The 16,331-nt window shown below is 46.3% G+C and overlaps 1 protein-coding gene across 1 annotated transcript in view; it reads right to left on the bottom strand.

The window, feature by feature from the left end:
- Nucleotides 1-376: 376 nt before the first annotated feature.
- Nucleotides 377-16,331, bottom strand: part of PINX1 (PIN2 (TERF1) interacting telomerase inhibitor 1) — a 59,473-nt gene continuing 43,518 nt past the window's right edge. Inside the window, exon 7 of the mRNA XM_040060668.2 lies at nucleotides 377-2,389. Within this exon, the coding sequence (XP_039916602.1) occupies nucleotides 1,787-2,389 (603 nt within the window). The 3' untranslated portion in view covers nucleotides 377-1,786. The remainder of the gene's footprint in view (nucleotides 2,390-16,331) is intronic.

The raw sequence follows: 16,331 nt of genomic DNA, 5'->3' as shown, positions 1-16,331 counted from the left end.
GGAATCAGGAGGGATGCTTCAGTTTAACATAAAACATTATTCTGCTGTCTTCTTCCATTGAGAAAGTGATTTTTTCACCTCAAGCAAGGAGTTTCCTCCCAATCTGACAACAACTGATGGTATTTGGTGGTATTTCATTTAACGAAGCCAGGGACAAGCGGATTATGGTGAATAATAATTGTACAGCCTGAAAAGGAGATGCAACAAGGGTTAACACCCTGGCATGTGAAACCCAGGGAAAGGCATCTTGTTCTCCCACACAAGAAGTGAAACTCCATTTTGCTGCAGTGAATGAGCATGTCCTGAGGGCAGGGAAAAAAAAAAAAAAAAAAAAAAAAAAAAAAAAAAAAAAAAAAAAAAAAAAAAAAAAGTGCTTTGGAAACCAAGAGATCTTAAAAAAGGAGGAGTTGAGCTGCAACCAAGCCATCCATGTGGTCCGGGTGCTGCAGACCGAGCTTCCTCCAGTGCACAATAAAGGCAGCTCAAGGAAATTTTTTTTTCCCTATTAACATCTGCATCTTGACAATGTTCCTCAGACCATGTTAAGCAACTCTGCTGAGCTGAGACAATATAAAAATGTACCCGTTTTCTTCAGCAGAGCAGCAAATGGGATGTTTTAGATTTACACTGATGAAAGCCAGCCAGGCCTGGATGAAATGGGCAGCTCATGGATTTGGATTCTGGATTCTGCCAGGATAACTGGTTGCTGTTCAGTGTTGTGCTGGCAGTTTGCTGTGGCCAAAGAAATATCAGAACACCAGGAAGGTGAATCCTTCTTCCCATTTCACTCCTTCCAAGCTCACCCATCTCTTCCAACAGCTCTGAGTGACATTAAAATGACAAAATTCATGCTGAATGTTTCAGATCTCCCACAAAACTGCTTGTGGCAGTGCCCAGTTCCAGCATTCCTTATTTCCAGGCTTACAATGAGAAACAAGCTCTAGTTTGGTTATAAATCCAAATTGCAAGTTCTCAATGTGTGAATGGCAATAGCAATCTGACTGTGCTTTTAAAATGTGCTGGTCTCCCAATTTCAGGAAAAAAACCTGGCTCTATCCAAGGCAGCTTTCTGGATTCCAGAGGTACTAGCGAAGAGATCCTGAGAATTGCCTGGAAATCAAAGACTTAGGTATGGTTAATAAATAGTAAGGTTACTAAACAATTCTTTTAGTTTTGGTGCAAAGTTACAATTGTTTGACAATGGTTTGGAGGCACAGGGAGGTCTTTTTTATTTCATCCTTTAGTGCTGACACTCAGGAGCAAACTTTTAATCAGAACAAGCACTTTGGGAAGAAACAACATTCATTTTACATGTAAAAAGAGATGAATGTAAAAATCAGCTGCAAAAATCAATGAAAAAAACCAGCTTTGCAAACCTCACCCCTGCTTCCAGAAGCAGGGCAGGGCTCTCACAAGTGAAAACAACTTTAATAAAAAGGCAGTACTAGGGTGATTTTTAATTTTTTTCTTCCTGGATTGAGAAAAAACACAGTCAGTGTGAAGCAGCAGAAAGTCATTCCCTGCCTTTCCCAGTCTTGATGAGTTAATCCTCCACATGGATCCCTTTTGAATGTAGCACTGAACCTCCTGTTGGCCCATCACCATCCTGTTTTCCCTTAGGAGAGCTGGGTTTAGATCCAGCCTGTGTTTAGATCCAGTCTGAGTCTAGATCCAGCCTGTGTTCAGATCCAGCCTGTCCCTGCTGGAGCTGGAGCAGTGTCCAAGCCTGGACTGGTGCTGTGTTTATACAGAGCCTCCTCTAACACAGACATTAAGCCTGAAAGGGTTAAATGTTCTTGCAGTGCTTCTTTTTCTTTCTGGGTGCTCCTTCCCCACACTCCCCTGTCTCCTCTTTTTGCTTTTTGTGCTTCTTCTTGTGGCGTTTCTTCTGCTTTTCCTCCTGCTCCTCTGCGCTGAGTTCCTCCCCCTCAGACATTCCCACAGAAATCTCTCCATTGCCCATATTTTCATCACAACTGATGTTTTCTCCTTCGTCCTCTTTATGTTTCCTCTTTTTTTTCCTTTTGTGACACTCATTTAGTGGATCATCCAGTTCTTTTCCATTCAAGCTCCCTGTCTTAGGCTTTTTCCCTGGTTTCTCACAGTCCTCTGCCCTCTCTGCCTCATCATCTCTCCTCTGCTTCTTCTTTTTCTTTTTGACTTTGGTTTCCATCTCTTCTGAAGGCTCTACAGCTTCGTCAGCTGCTGGGCTGGAATGATCCACCTTTGTTTCTGTTTCCTTCTTGGATCCCTTCAGCTTTGCCATGCGCTCAGCAAAATATTCCTGGACAGTGAGAACACTCTTCACTGTATTGGAACCATCTCCCGGGCTGGAGAGCCAGTTGTTCCTCTCCTTCTCTTCCTGGGAGTCAGGATCAGCAATATCCTCCTGCAAGGGAACAGAGAGGAGCAGGAGTGAGTCAGGAGTCATGGCTTTAAACATAATGCTGGGGTTTTCCACACTAATAAGGAAAATACTGAAAAGCAACCCGGTGCTTTGAAAATTAACTGTGAAAATACAGATGTGGGTGGAAGTGAGGCAGCCCTTAATGTGAAAAATGCTGTGGGTTTCGGGAAAAAAGGTGGAAGGAGGGAAGGCAGCAAGAGAACACAAACCAAGACAATTTTCAGTTGTTTTGAGTTCCTTAGTTTACCTACTCCTACTTAACTCATGTCTACCACTGTCATACTCAGTGCATTACACCGACTTTGCAAAGCACGTGTCTCTGCAAGACACAAACCAGCATGAAAAATGATCCACTGCAATCCATTAGCCTGTGGCACACAGGAAATCCCATGCCTGGAATAACTCTTCAGCAAAGAACTTGTGATCCAGGGAGCAATCCAGCATTGAGGCATCTCCTCCATCTTATCTGATCTTTGGGAATGTTTGTTTCCGAGCTGCTCTGCTGTCAGGGTGTCTCAGATGTTGTTATTTAAACAGGCTCCATTTGATCACACGTTATCAGATGGCACAAACAACATCACAGGTTACATCTTACAAGGTTTCTGCAGACATGAAATAAAAGAGCTGCTCATCTCCCGCTCCAGGTGAAGAGCCTTCTTCCTAGAAAGGAAATATCAAACTAAAAGCAAAGTATGGCTCTGGAGCTGGATGCTATGGATGGCACAAAGAGAATTTACCGAGAAAGCAATAAATGCCACAAGATGGAAATGTATAATTTGTTAAATTATCTGAGATTTACAAAAGAAACAAACCATAAAGTTGAAATTAAGGCTTGTTCACATACATACCAAAGCACTCAAAACAAAGCCTCTGTGGTAAAGCCTTTGTGGTAAGCCTTTTGCTTGGCAAAAGTCACAAACGACTCTTGGAAATGTTCCAGATTTTCACAGAATCACAGAATCATTTAGACTGGAAAAGAGCTCCAAGACCACCGACTCCAACCTGTGAGTGATCCCACCTTGTCACCAGCTCAGGGCTCTGAGTGACACATCCAGACCTTCCTTGGGCACCTCCAGGGATGAGGACTCCAAACCTTCCTGGGCAGCCCCTTCCAATGCCTGACCACCCTTTCCATGGAGAAATCCCTCCTGATGTCCAGCCTGAACCTCCCCAGGCACAGCTTGAGGCTGTTCCCTCTCTTCCGGTCCCTGTTCCCTGGGAGGGTTCCTGGCTGTCCCCTCCTGTCAGGGAGTTGTGCAGAGCCCCAAGGTCCCCCCTGAGCCTCCTTTTCTCCAGGCTGAGCCCCTTTCCCAGCTCTCTCAGCTCATTAATTGTTTTTTTAGAGCCCTGTACACACCCCAGCGAACCAGGTAGCCCCTCTGGATGGGAAAACCTGGGCAGGATGGTGTAGAATCCTCACCAACATCTGCCCTGCAACACCTTCCTGAAGGAAAGGGGATCCACAGGGATGACAGACAGAGAGAATTCCCTGTTTTTCCATTCATAAATGCACGGATGGGTAAGAGCATCTGCTCTGCCCACACATCCTGAATCCTGCCTGCCCAAATCAGAGCAGTCAGATTTCACAGCCACTTGCACTGCCATAAGCTGATACTCGGGGAAAGCACTTATCTCAACACGTTATAGTTATTACATGATGCTGCAGATAAGGGACCCGGCTCTCTTGAGGGCATCGTTAAACTTGCTGGCTGAAGTGGGGTTTATTAGGGTTTGTGAGCAAGGTTTTCCAGGTCTGGCCCCTTTCTGCATCCATAACCTTTACTCCCATGAGCAGGAATGCAAAAATTGGTGTCATTAGTGATGCATTACGAGTAGTGGTTTCCTCATCCATCTGCTTTCAAGAGAGCTATTCCAGTGGAACGAAAGTGAGGCTGCACTTGAGATTCCAGTGATGTTTGTGTGGGCACTTACCAAAATTAGGGACTTTTCTTGTAGGGATATGTTGTAGTGTTCCTCAAGGGTTATGAAGTAACTGAAACTATTTGACTTCTGGCAAAGAAGACTGAAAAGGGATGTGGAACATGGGGAAAAACAGGATGTATTCACACACGTCTCTGCACAGGTTACATTTGAAAGGGGAGCTGCAGCAGAAGTTTAACAAGACAGAATTCCCAGGATAAATGTGTTGAGCTCTGTTTATATTAAACCTGGTTTTAATAAGACCTAACTCAAAAAGCAGGGAATCCCATGTCATCACAGGATTGTTTAGGTTGTAAAGGAGCTCCAACAACATCGAGTCCATCCTGTGACCATCCTTGTCACCTAGCCCAAAGCGCTGAGTGCCACATCCAGGCCTTCCTTGGACACCTCCAGGGATGGGGACGCCAAACCTAGGGCCCTGGGCAGCTCCTTCCAATGTTTAACAACTCTTTTCATGAAGAAATCCCTCCTGATGTCCAACCTGAACCTCTCCTGGCACAACTTGAGGCTCTTCCCTCTCCTCCTGTCCCTGTTCCCTGGGAGCAGAGCCCAAACCCCCCGGCTGTCCCCTACTGTCAGGGAGTTGTGCAGAGCCACAAGGTCCCTCCTGAGCCTCCTTTTCTCCAGGCTGAGCCCCTTTCCCAGCTCCCTCAGCCGCTCCTGGTGCTCCAGCCCCTTCCCCAGCTCCGTTCCCTTCCCTGGACATGCTCCAGCCCCTCCAGGTCTCTCTTTTTGGGAGGGTCCCAGATGTGTCCCCAGGGCTGGAGGTGCCCCAGCAGTGCCCACACAGAGGGACAACAATCATTTTCCTGGCCTTGCTGAAGGCCAGGCAGACAGGGTCATTTTCCTTCTCCCCACAGAAGGATTTTGACACCCTGGATTGCAAAAGGACAAGCAGACTCCCAGGTTTTCAGCCAGAGCCGTTTCCCTCCCCGCCCCAATGTGTAAAACACACTTGGGCCCAGAACACCAGCTACCCCCTGGCCAACCAGGAAAGGATTTTCTCATTGCCTTGCTGACTTCAAGTCCTGACAACTTAATTACAGTAATTGAAGGCAAATATTACTTGAACTCTACACATTTCTTTCTTTTCATGAAGTATACATTAGGCATAAAAACAAATGTTCCTTTGGTTAAGCAGTGGAGTTCCAAAGGTATGTACAAGTTTAGAAAATAAGAACCCTGCTCAGAAACTCCTTTATTGATAAGAATTTTTAATAACCATGGGCCACTGAGCACAGAACTAACAGGGCATGGAGACAAGCAAAGAGGTGCCAACCCTAGAAAACCTCTGGGTTTAGGAAAAGCTTATGTAAAACCATAAATCACCTGGAAGGGCTGTTAAATGCCAAGGTATTCCTGCTTCTGTGGTGTACCTGTCCCAGTAGCCATGGGAACACCGCTGAACTCTAACCAGGGGCTTTCTCTAACCCCCCACAGTTTATGCAATTCCCCCCCTGCATGACACGACACAGAGAAACATTTCAAAGAAAAATAATCAGATACCCTGAAAAGTGGATTGTGCTGCTGCAGTTTCTGAAAGACCAGAAAGAAATATTCTTGCTCCAAAGAACTGATAATCAGGAAAAAGAGCAGTTGTGCTGTAACTGGAGTGAAACCTGAAGATTGGGCTTTGGAGAAGGCGTTTGTCCATGCCAGGAGTTCCAAAATTGCCCACAAAATCGAGCTGAGGAGATGACGTTAGAAGGCACTGGGAATAGGGGATTGGTAGGATGGTCCCAAGCAAAAGGAAAGAACTGCTTGAAACGTGGTGTTAAATGTGGAATGAGTAAGAGGAAACAATAGGAAAATTCAAGGAGAGGTTGGGAAGTGCACAGGAAGAGATGAAGGTCAATTACAGGCAGAAATCCCCTGTAAATATCATCTGTTTATGTAATTAGTGAAATGTATGGAAAATAACCTAAAGCACTCCATGTACCCCTGTGTTTTTCTCTGCCTTTCTCTGCTTGCTGATTAAATCATTAAGGGAGTACACTAAACTTACAGAGGGAAATCCCGGTTCCCTTGGATCCTGCAGGATCAGGATTGCATCTCTGGGGCATCCCACTCCCAGAACACCTTTCAGTTATGTAGAGAAGGGAAAAAAACAGGGGGTTATGGTCAATTATCAAAGGAATTCCCATCAGTGAGAACAGTTTGGCAAGAGAAGGAGCCCGAAGTGGGAAGGATTTAGACACCTCATGAAATCAAATGGGTCTGAAACCCAACCCAGTCTAGTGGAAGATGTCCCTGCCCATGGCAGAGGTGGGAATGAGATGAGATTTAAGGTCCCTTCCAACCCAAACCATTCTGGGATTATTATAATTAATATTCAAAAAAAAGAACTGCCACCTGCATGTCACCCTGGGAGGAAAAGTGAGATAGAACCCAAGCACAACGCAAAGGGTGCTGGCAACATACAGGAGCAGCCTGGATTAATTCAGAGAACTTTCCCTCCTCTTCAGAATGCAAGTATTTCCTTTTTAGCACTTAAAACAGGGGAATAAAAGAATCTCTTATACCATCTCTGTCTGCTACAAATAAACTACTATTACTTAAGCCCAGTAATTTCATCATGACTTTGCTTTTTTGGTACTAATTCACAAGGATTTTGTGAAATCTGATTCACAAAAACGACGCAAAGTCCAGAAGGGATGAGCAAAAAGGCAGAACAGAGCTGAACTATTTCAGTAGGCTCTCACTTAAATTACAGAAAGTGGGCTGGATGAAGCACATGGAGCCTGAGTTCCACGGAAAACACAGGATCACTCCTGGCTTTAAAACGCAGCCACTCCTGTTCTTGCCTTTCTTACCAACTTTCTTGCTGAGAAACGGTAACAATAAGATTAAAATAATCCTGTTCTGTTCCTGCTGCTTCAGATCCTCACCGAGAGGGTGGCAGGACTCCCATGCAGGGCACAAAACTGGCACGAGCTGAGGGCATCCCTGTATCTTTCCATCCCAGGAATGGCTGCAGATAATTCCTGAAGAGGCACTCTGGAGCTCTGCAGACATCAACGATGACAGAGCCTTGCTTTAAGGAGCTGACAACTTCAAGTTAAGTATGAGCATTAACGTTTGGATTGGGATCAAACAGGTGAGAGGGTGAACAAAGACCTGTAGCCTGATGAGTTTAAGCAGGATTAAAATAAATACATGCATAAATAAGGCCACATACCATCAGTTGTGCAGCCAATTCTGGCATCAGAACAGGTACCCAGGAGGCTCTAATGCTTTTAATTTACCTGATTAAAATTGGGTTTATTGTAGACAGCATCTTGTGAAGAGCTGATGAGAACAGACTCCCGATACAGAAGGGGCTGATGCAAAAGGAAAACGGGACCATTTCCCTGGTGCTCATGTGGAAAAGGACAAGCAGCAGATGGAAATTATCCACAGGAAAACTTTGCCAGTAGGAGAAATCAGCATCTTTGTGAAGCCTCAACAACCGCCAGGAGTCTCAACCACTGAAAGCAACTCAGACAACTTTTAGGGAAGTGTTAGGGGGAGTTAATCCTTGCTTGGAATATAAAATGTGGGAACTGGACTCCAGAAGCATTTTTCAGTCCTGTAATGCTTCAAAAACCTAAACAGGGGTACAATTTGACCTCCTGGTGATCACAGAATTGTTAAGGTTGGAAAAGCGCTCTCAGATCACTGAGTCCAAGAATTCCCCAGCACTGCCAAGGCCATCACCAGCCCATGTCCCCAAATGCCAGATCCACACAGCTTTTAAATCCCTGCAGGGATGATGATCCCACCACTTCCATGGGCAGACTCTTAAAATAAATGAGGGCTTCATGAAAGACATGAGAAGCTGGGATACTCAACCTGGACAAAAATGGTAAAAATTCAGGCCACCTGCAACTTCTATTTTTTTGTTGGCCCTGGTGGTGTAATCACCAACACACGCCAAGTACCCATAGGAAGGTTTAATTTTACTACTCTTTATCCTGAGTACCAATAGGACAATGAATCCACTGATGGGAAATGGAATGAAAATCCCGAATGTCCAATACCTGGATGACATGACATTTGTTGAAAGGACAAGTTCCAATTATTACAGAGAAGCACTTTCCTGTTTGACTCTGTTAAAATAAATTCTGTGCCAGAATATATTGAAACATCAGCTGCTGTCTTGCAGGTGATGTTAACTTCTACACTCCACATGAGCCATCAGCTGTCTCTAACCCAGCAGGGACAAGGAGAGAGGTTAGGAAGTAATTAATGGAAAGGGGACAGGGAAAAATGTTTTTAAAAATACGATGTTTTTCCATGGAATTATGAAGATCCATTTTTGCTACCCTTGCAACTATGAAAGAGCCAATTGTTTCTCTGGCAATCAAAAGACCAAGGAATTTTATTATAGTAATATTTACACCTAAAATAATCTGGAGGTTATTAATAGAATCATTGACCTCTGGAGCAGAACTACTGTGAGTGCTAGACCAGCTCCACTTTTTTTAGTGGTGTAATGGAAACCTCCAAAGACAGAGGTTTTACCATCCTTGAGGATATCCCTGTTCTAATTAGAGAATCATGGGATGGTTTGGGTGGGAAGGGACCTGAAAGCCCATCCCATTCCACCAGGGCCACTTTCCAGCATCCCAGGCTGCTCCAAGCTCCATCCAGCCTGGCCTTGGATATGGTACCACATCCTACTGAGGTGGTTTTACCACCACATAACAGCACCCATTTCACCCCACTGCAGCAATCTACAGGTGCTTGGTTTTCATTTACATTGTATTTGCTGATTCTGTTATTATTTTGGTTTTAAATTCCGCGGTGATGCGTTTCTATTGAAACCACATCCAAATTCTCCCAGCCCATCTCGTCCTGCTATTTTATATTTTTGTCAAAAGAGGACTCATCCTGTACCTCAGAAGGTGGCCAAAATTAGCAATTTTCATTCACTCTTATAATTCACACAACAGAAAGCCCCCATCTCTCGTGCTGAATACTCCGGGTATGCAAAATGCCATTTTTGTGCGATACAAACAATCCATTTGCAGGGCTGTGGGATGAGCTGGAGCCCAGCCCGATCCCATCAGCGAAACAGGAGCTGCACAATAGAGCTGTGACACTCAGCCAGGTTTTGCCTCCAGCCTGCAAACACCAGCGGAACAGGAAACAACAGGGTTGCAAAAGTGCAACGGATTAAATTTTGGCCAGAGACTTGATTGCAACGATAGTCCTGGGGATTCATTCCAGCTGTCCTGAGCAGATCCTGGTCAGGCCACAGCACCTGTATTTCCAAGGGCAGCTTGGGAATCCCGGCACCGTGTCCCAGAGGGCACACACACACTTCCTCCTACTGTTCTTACACTTTTCAGGAAAAAAACCCCAAATTTATTTAAGTTTTTGCATAACAAAGGCAGCAAGTAAAATTCAGGAGCTGAGGCTAAGGGGGAATACACACCGTGGGATAATTCCCAGGGGGTGCAGAAGGCTGAAGACACATAAAGAAGAAGTTAAAAAACTCAGCACATGGCAGAGAAAATCCCTTCCATATCTTGAGAGACACTCAGATATCCCTGTGACATCTCATTCCACTCCAGCTCCGCTGCTGAGGCCAGCACAACCTCTCTTCCTTCGCATTTCCCTGCAAATTACATCCGTGCCTTAGACTGGATATAAACAAAACTAAAGGAAGATATTTCCCCTAGGATCTCTCTATTGGCACGATGCAGAGATCCAAACACAGTGACTTCATCTTCCCAAAAAGCACCTAAATCAATCCTAGCTGCTCTGTTCTCACCTTGAATAACAGGGGAAGTACAGTCCAGCAAAACGAGCACAGGACTGGGAAGGTCACGTTTCCCAAATTCTCTTCCCAGCTGGTGGGAAACCCTGGAGAAGTTATTCCCTGCAGCTCTGGCACAGGTTATCAAAGCACAGAACATGCCTGATCAACTGCATGAAACTCACAGCAGAGCTGAGTTTCATAAAGTGTCTGTAAGGTGCCTTGAGATCCTTCGCAGGGATAAACAAGGATGGAAATAACCCTGGAATTCCACTCACCTGCACCTGGGGCTGGGACACTGAACACTGACCTGACCCAGCAGCACTTCTGTGACAGATCTGTGAGCAATCAAATCACCAGGAGTCTCAGATTCTGTATTTTAAAGGAGTGGGTAGGAGAAAAAAACATGGATGGTTTGAGTTGGAAGGGACCTTAAAGCTCATCCAGTTCCACCCCTGCCCGTGGCAGGGACACCTTCCATCTCCCAGGCTGCTCCAAGCCCTGTCCAACCTGACCTTGGACACTTCCAGAGATCCAGAGGCAGCCACAGCTTCTCTGGGAAACCTGTGCCAGGGCCTCACCACCCTCACAAGCAGGAATTCCTTCCCAGTATCCCATCTAACTCTGCCCTCTGGCAGTGGGAAGCCATTCCCTGTGTCCTGTCCCTCCATCCCTTGTCCCAGGTCCCTCTCCAGCTCTCCTTGAGCCCCTTTAGGCTCTGGAAGGGGCTCTGAGCTCTCCCTGGATCCTTCTCCTCTCCAGGTGAGCACCTCCAGCTCTCCCAGCCTGGCTCCAGAGCAGAGGGGCTCCAGCCCTTGGAACATCTCTGTGGCCTCCTCTGGACTCTCTCCAGCAGCTCCACATCCTCCAGCTGTTGGCCCCAGGGCTGGAAGCATCGCTGCAGGTGGGGTCCCACCGACACTGGGGATCAGCCCAGGATGCAAATCAGTGCAGATTGTTTTGTCAATCCTGAACCCAGACTCTAAATGTCTAAAGAGTCTTCAAAAGTCCCGGACAGTCATCCCCATCCCCAATACTGTGAGTACTGTGCCATGCTCAGAAGAAATCCAAGCCTTCTCCACGTGTGCTGTCACTCCCTGGGCACTTTTTATTATCCCCTTGTAACGCGTCTGGAATGGGGAGCTACTATTAAGAATTCAGGAGACCGAACCCTCGCTGATTCTTGAGTTCAGGATTTCTTCCTGTGCTCCACAGATACAGAAAACCCCCAAAAGAAGTAACAAGTGGGTTTGGATTGTGACTACAAACAAAGATATCAATGAGGGCTCTGAAGATTTGGGATGCTGAGAGAAAGAATGGAATAAAAACCATTGGAAGCACCCAGAGGAGAGAAAGGAGTTCTGGTAGCAGTTCCAAGAGTAAGCACAGTCACAGCATCACAGCTTTGGCTTCTGGCAGAGGAAACCACATGTGCTTTGAAATCTGAAAACAACACCTGCCTATGTCAAACCCCTCTTCTGGCTCTTTTCTAATAATAAATGCAGAAAAGCAGATCTGTGTATAAATAAAGTGCTTCCAGGAGCATTCGAAGCAGGTAATTTAAACCAAAGCTTCACTCTTTTCCCCTTCCCCTCAGAAAATGCTTCTCAAAAGGAAAATCGACACTTGAGGCTCTTCCGTTCCTCTGATCCGAGAGGGTGATTTGTGGGAGAGCTGATCCATGGATCCAAACCAGCTCAGACCTCTGGGCAAGGGGACAGACATTTCCTGTTTTTCAGCACCAGCAATGGCCCAGGAGTGGCCCTGAGAAATACCTTGTGTCACTTTGTTGTCACTTTTCAGTGTGCCTTCCTCAGGCTTGGTTCCTCTCCTCTAAGCAGGTGTGAAGGGGGACTCAGAGCACAGGGAAATGAATCAGAACTTCACAATTTGGGGCAGGACAGACCAGAAATACCATAAATACCAGCAGGGCCCTCCCGTGGAGGCTAAAAGACAGATGCAGACAAACAAACAGCAAGAATGAGAATTAAATCTGAAATACAACAGCAGGGCTGTGTATGCACATTTTTTTTCCTTCTCTCCCATTTATAAGGGTCTGAAGAAAAGTGTTTGTCTGAGGAATGGGATTTATTTTTTAAGGAATACCATTCATGCAGTGTGTGCCTAGAGTTCAGAAAGGATCATATCCTTGTTTTCAAGGATTCACACAGCACAGCCCAGTGACCACAACCCAGTCAGGTATAACCTCTCTCAGCCTTTTTTTCCATAAATTCTTGCATTTCTTCTTCATTTCTGCCTTTAGTTTTAAAAAACTCTTCTGACAATCAGCTCCTCAGATCAATTCCAACTGGGACTCATCCTCCCCTCCAAAAACCAACCCAACTCTTCTCCTCTCAGCTTCAAAATGCTGCTCCAAGTGTTTCCCTAACCATCTTGCCCGCGTCCTACCTTACCCTCTCGGTGTCTGAGATGTGTAACATCCTGCCCTTGTTCTGTCCATCATTTCCTTGCAAGCTCTCTGGGGAAGCAATTAGCCCACTTGTGAGAACTCTACAACATAATTAACAAATAATAACCACTGAGAAATGTAGGCCAAAAAAGCCAAGTTATCACAGCCCCATTTCTGCAGAGACTTGCATTGTTCCGTGCTTGCTCGCAGCTTCCAAGTTCCTGGAGGCACAGATTCTCCTCCACGGCAGCACAAAAGCAAAGGTGAACGCTGTGTTTAAAAGAAAACATAAGATGTTCTGACTTTATTTGGATTTCCAGGCTTTTCTGCTTTTTCCCACTCATTAACACGGCCAGTTGTGAGTATTTACACAGAGAGCACTACAATAAATCTCGGAATTGGAGGTGAAAGGCTCATAATTTGGTTCTAAATTAACTCTGGGAACGGGGGCACCGAAGGAAGGAAAGACAGGATGAATGTAACCATGAGCAAGATGCAACACTAACCTAATGACATCATTTAGGATGAAAAAACTGCTGGAGGAGACAGGGACAGAACCTATTCTTGAGTTTCCATCCACACATCCCACAACAGCCAGTAGGGAATGGTAACAGTTATCAGGGAAAGCCTAAAAACTTGTTCTCATTTCAGCAGCAAACAAATTATTTCCAGTTCCTGAGGCTTCCTACTGTAACACAGCTCTTCCAGGCTCCTGCACACTTCCCAGGAAGTGTTATGAGTCTTGGGTATCCCTTCAATACTGAGAAATAAGGTGCCAAAGCAATTAGACAAAGGTTTCTAATAAGGCTGAAGCAGAATTCTGCTGGGGAGCCAAGGAAGCATAAAGGAGGATGAAGAAAGAGAAGGATAAATTACGAGTTTGGAGTGGTTATTGGGATGGAGAAAGATGGCACTTGGAATGTACAGAGAAGGAATAATGTTGAGGAAAGAGGGGGGAGAAAGTTTGTGGTTAAATCTCCACATTCTACAGCCTTGAGTAGGTCAACAGTGACGATTCTGAAAATCTGATTTCAGATCCATCCACCACTGATCCTGTCCTGAAACACCAAACTGAGGTGGTCCCCACTGAGAGCAGGACAGTGAACAGCACATTTCAGCCACAAAGCAGCTGGAAAACCTGTAATGGAGTAGTTGGCACTGATTTATGGATAATCCCTGGAGCCTGAGAGTGCCAGGATGTCTCACCCAGCCCTGCAACCTGAGCAAGACAGAGCACATCTGCTGTGACCTGGGACAAAGGATCCTCATGGTCACTTTGTGAAATCTGCCATCCCTGGCACAACTTTGGCTCTGCCGACCTGCAGAACAACTCACCTGGTTTAACCTTAGGTCATCTGAGGAGAGAACACCTCAGATCAGCACGTACAGGAGAGATATTTCCCAGGCCTGCTTCAGTAGCAAAGAAAATTTTAAAGGTACAAGAGGAGAGGTCTTTTCCTTCAAAACTGGTAAAAAGCCACAGCATGGCTGGAGCTCAGTGATCTTTCAGGGCCCTCTCAACCCAAACCCTTCTGTGATTCTCTGATCATATAATGTTGAGACACTTTGTAGCCTCACAGCCAGGATCTTATCTCAGCTTTTCTGCTCATGGGCAATCCAGTCCTGATCTCCCAAGTATTAAAAGTGAAAACATTTGATTTATTTTTGTTTCACATCCATATTCGTCCAGCCTGCTCTCAGGTTTACATTGAATTCCTCTCCTGGGAGTAAAGAGCCCCATTTTCCACCTTCAAACTCATCCTTGGACTTCTTTACCTTTGGGCTGTTTCCCATGGCTGACCTTTGTGTTTCTGCTCTGCTTTTCACAGAATCACAGAATGGTTTGGGACGAAGAGGAACCTAAATCTCATCCTGTTCCACCTCCTGCCATGGGCAGAGACACCTTCCACTATCCCAGGCTGCTCCAATCCCCATCCAATCTGGCCTTGGACACTTCCAGGGATCCAGGGGCAGCCACAGCTTCTCTGGGAAACCTGTGCCAGGGCCTCAGCAGCCTCACAGCCAGCAATTCCTTCCTACTATCCCACCCATCCCTGCCCTCTGGCAGTGGGAAGCCATTCCCTGTGTCCTGTCCCTCCATCCTTTGTCTCCAGTCCCTCTCCAGCTCTCCTGGAGCCCCTTTAGGCTCTGGAAGGGGCTCTGAGCTCTCCCTGGTCCTTCTCTTCTCCACGTGAACATTCCCAGCTGTCCCAGCCTGGCTCCAGAGCAGAGGTGCTTTCCCTTCTTTTTTTTTTATTGTTTGGTGATGACTGCATCCCTGATTTTGACCTGGTTGAGTTTTAAAGGTGCACCTTTCATTACACCAAGTATGAGCTTTATGAAATGGCATAAAGATTCCGCAGCAACGCAAAAAAAAAAGAAAAATGCCAACGAGAAAATCCCTGTGCCTGCAATTCCGGATAGATTTCCTAGGATTTTATTATTAACACTTTGTGTAATGCCCTGAGGGGAGCAAAGAGCTCTATGGTTGCCCCGTGAACCACACAAAACACAAAACCTGTGCCCCAAGGGAGCTGCGGGTTAAAGCTCTGAGCGGGTACAAAACACTACAAATAACTGCCAGGTAGGTGGTGATCCTGCAGGCAGCATGCACGTTCCAAGCTGGAACGTCTCCTGGCACAGGAGCTCTGGAAGAGGAGTGGGAATGGGATGTTCATCACAGCTCAGCAGCAAACTGCTCCAGGAATAAGCAGCAAAAGGAAGAGTCAAGAGGAAATGGCAGATTAAAGGGAAGACCAATCTGTTCCCAAAGTCTCATTTGCTCCTAATGCTCTGCGGTCTGCAGGTAAGCAAAGGAAAAGAGCTGTGGAATCCTTGAGGTTGGAAAAGTCCTCTGAGATCACAGAGTCCAACCATTCCAAGCACTGCCAAGGCCACCACAGGCCCATGTCCCCAAGTGCCACATCCACACAGCTTTTAAATCCCTGCAGGGATGGGAACTCCACCACTGGCCTGGGCAGCTCTGCCACTGCTGGACAACCCTTTCCATGAAGAAATTTTTCCTAATATCCGATCTAACCCTCCCCTGGTGCAGCTTGAGGCCATTTCCTCCGGTCCTGTCACTTGTCACCTGGGAGAAGAGCCTGACCCCCATCTGGCTGCACCCTGCTGTCAGGGATGTACCAGCCCAGCACAGAGCTGGCTGTCCCCAGCCCCGACCCATTCCTCAGCTGTGGGAAGCTGCTCTGGTGAGAGGGCAGTGAGGTTGGCTGGGGTCTCAAATCCATAATGGAAGGCTCAGAAGAGCTTAACAAGAAGTATTAAGTGTCCTGAAGCAGAGAAAAAACCAGATGCCTAACATCAAAGAAATTCTTGCTTGACGTTGAGCATTTAAACAGCGAAGAGAAAAGGGAAATAAAGACTCACAGGGTGGTTTGGGTTGGAAAGAACCTTAAAGACCATGGGCAGGGACACCTTTCACTATCCCAGGTTGCTCCAAGCCCCGTCCAACCTGACTTAGAACACCTCCAGGGATGGGGAGCGTCCCCTCATCCAGCAGACCTGAGTGGCCTTGCATTTAGCAGGAACACAGAAGCTTCAAGAGCTGTTGCTTACCCCCAGTTACACTCTAAAATCCACCTTAAATCTGCTTGCTAATTTTGCTTTGCCTCCTTCCAGTTAATCCTCCACTGCCCTGTTTTTTCCCTTGGGGTTGCCCTCTGTTGATCCCTCCTGCTGCGTCCAGAGCTGGGTGGTCCTTGCAGCACCGAGTCACCCCATCTCAAATCCCTGCAGTGACTGAGCAATGCCAGCTCAGGTTCATTCCCTTCGTTACCCAACACTTAATGCCCTGAGAAAAGCAGGAGGGT

The sequence above is a fragment of the Hirundo rustica genome, chromosome 3 (genome assembly GCF_015227805.2).
Source record: "Hirundo rustica isolate bHirRus1 chromosome 3, bHirRus1.pri.v3, whole genome shotgun sequence".
In the NCBI taxonomy this organism is placed as follows: domain Eukaryota; kingdom Metazoa; phylum Chordata; class Aves; order Passeriformes; family Hirundinidae; genus Hirundo; species Hirundo rustica.
This window is presented reverse-complemented; position numbering and strand designations above follow the sequence as displayed.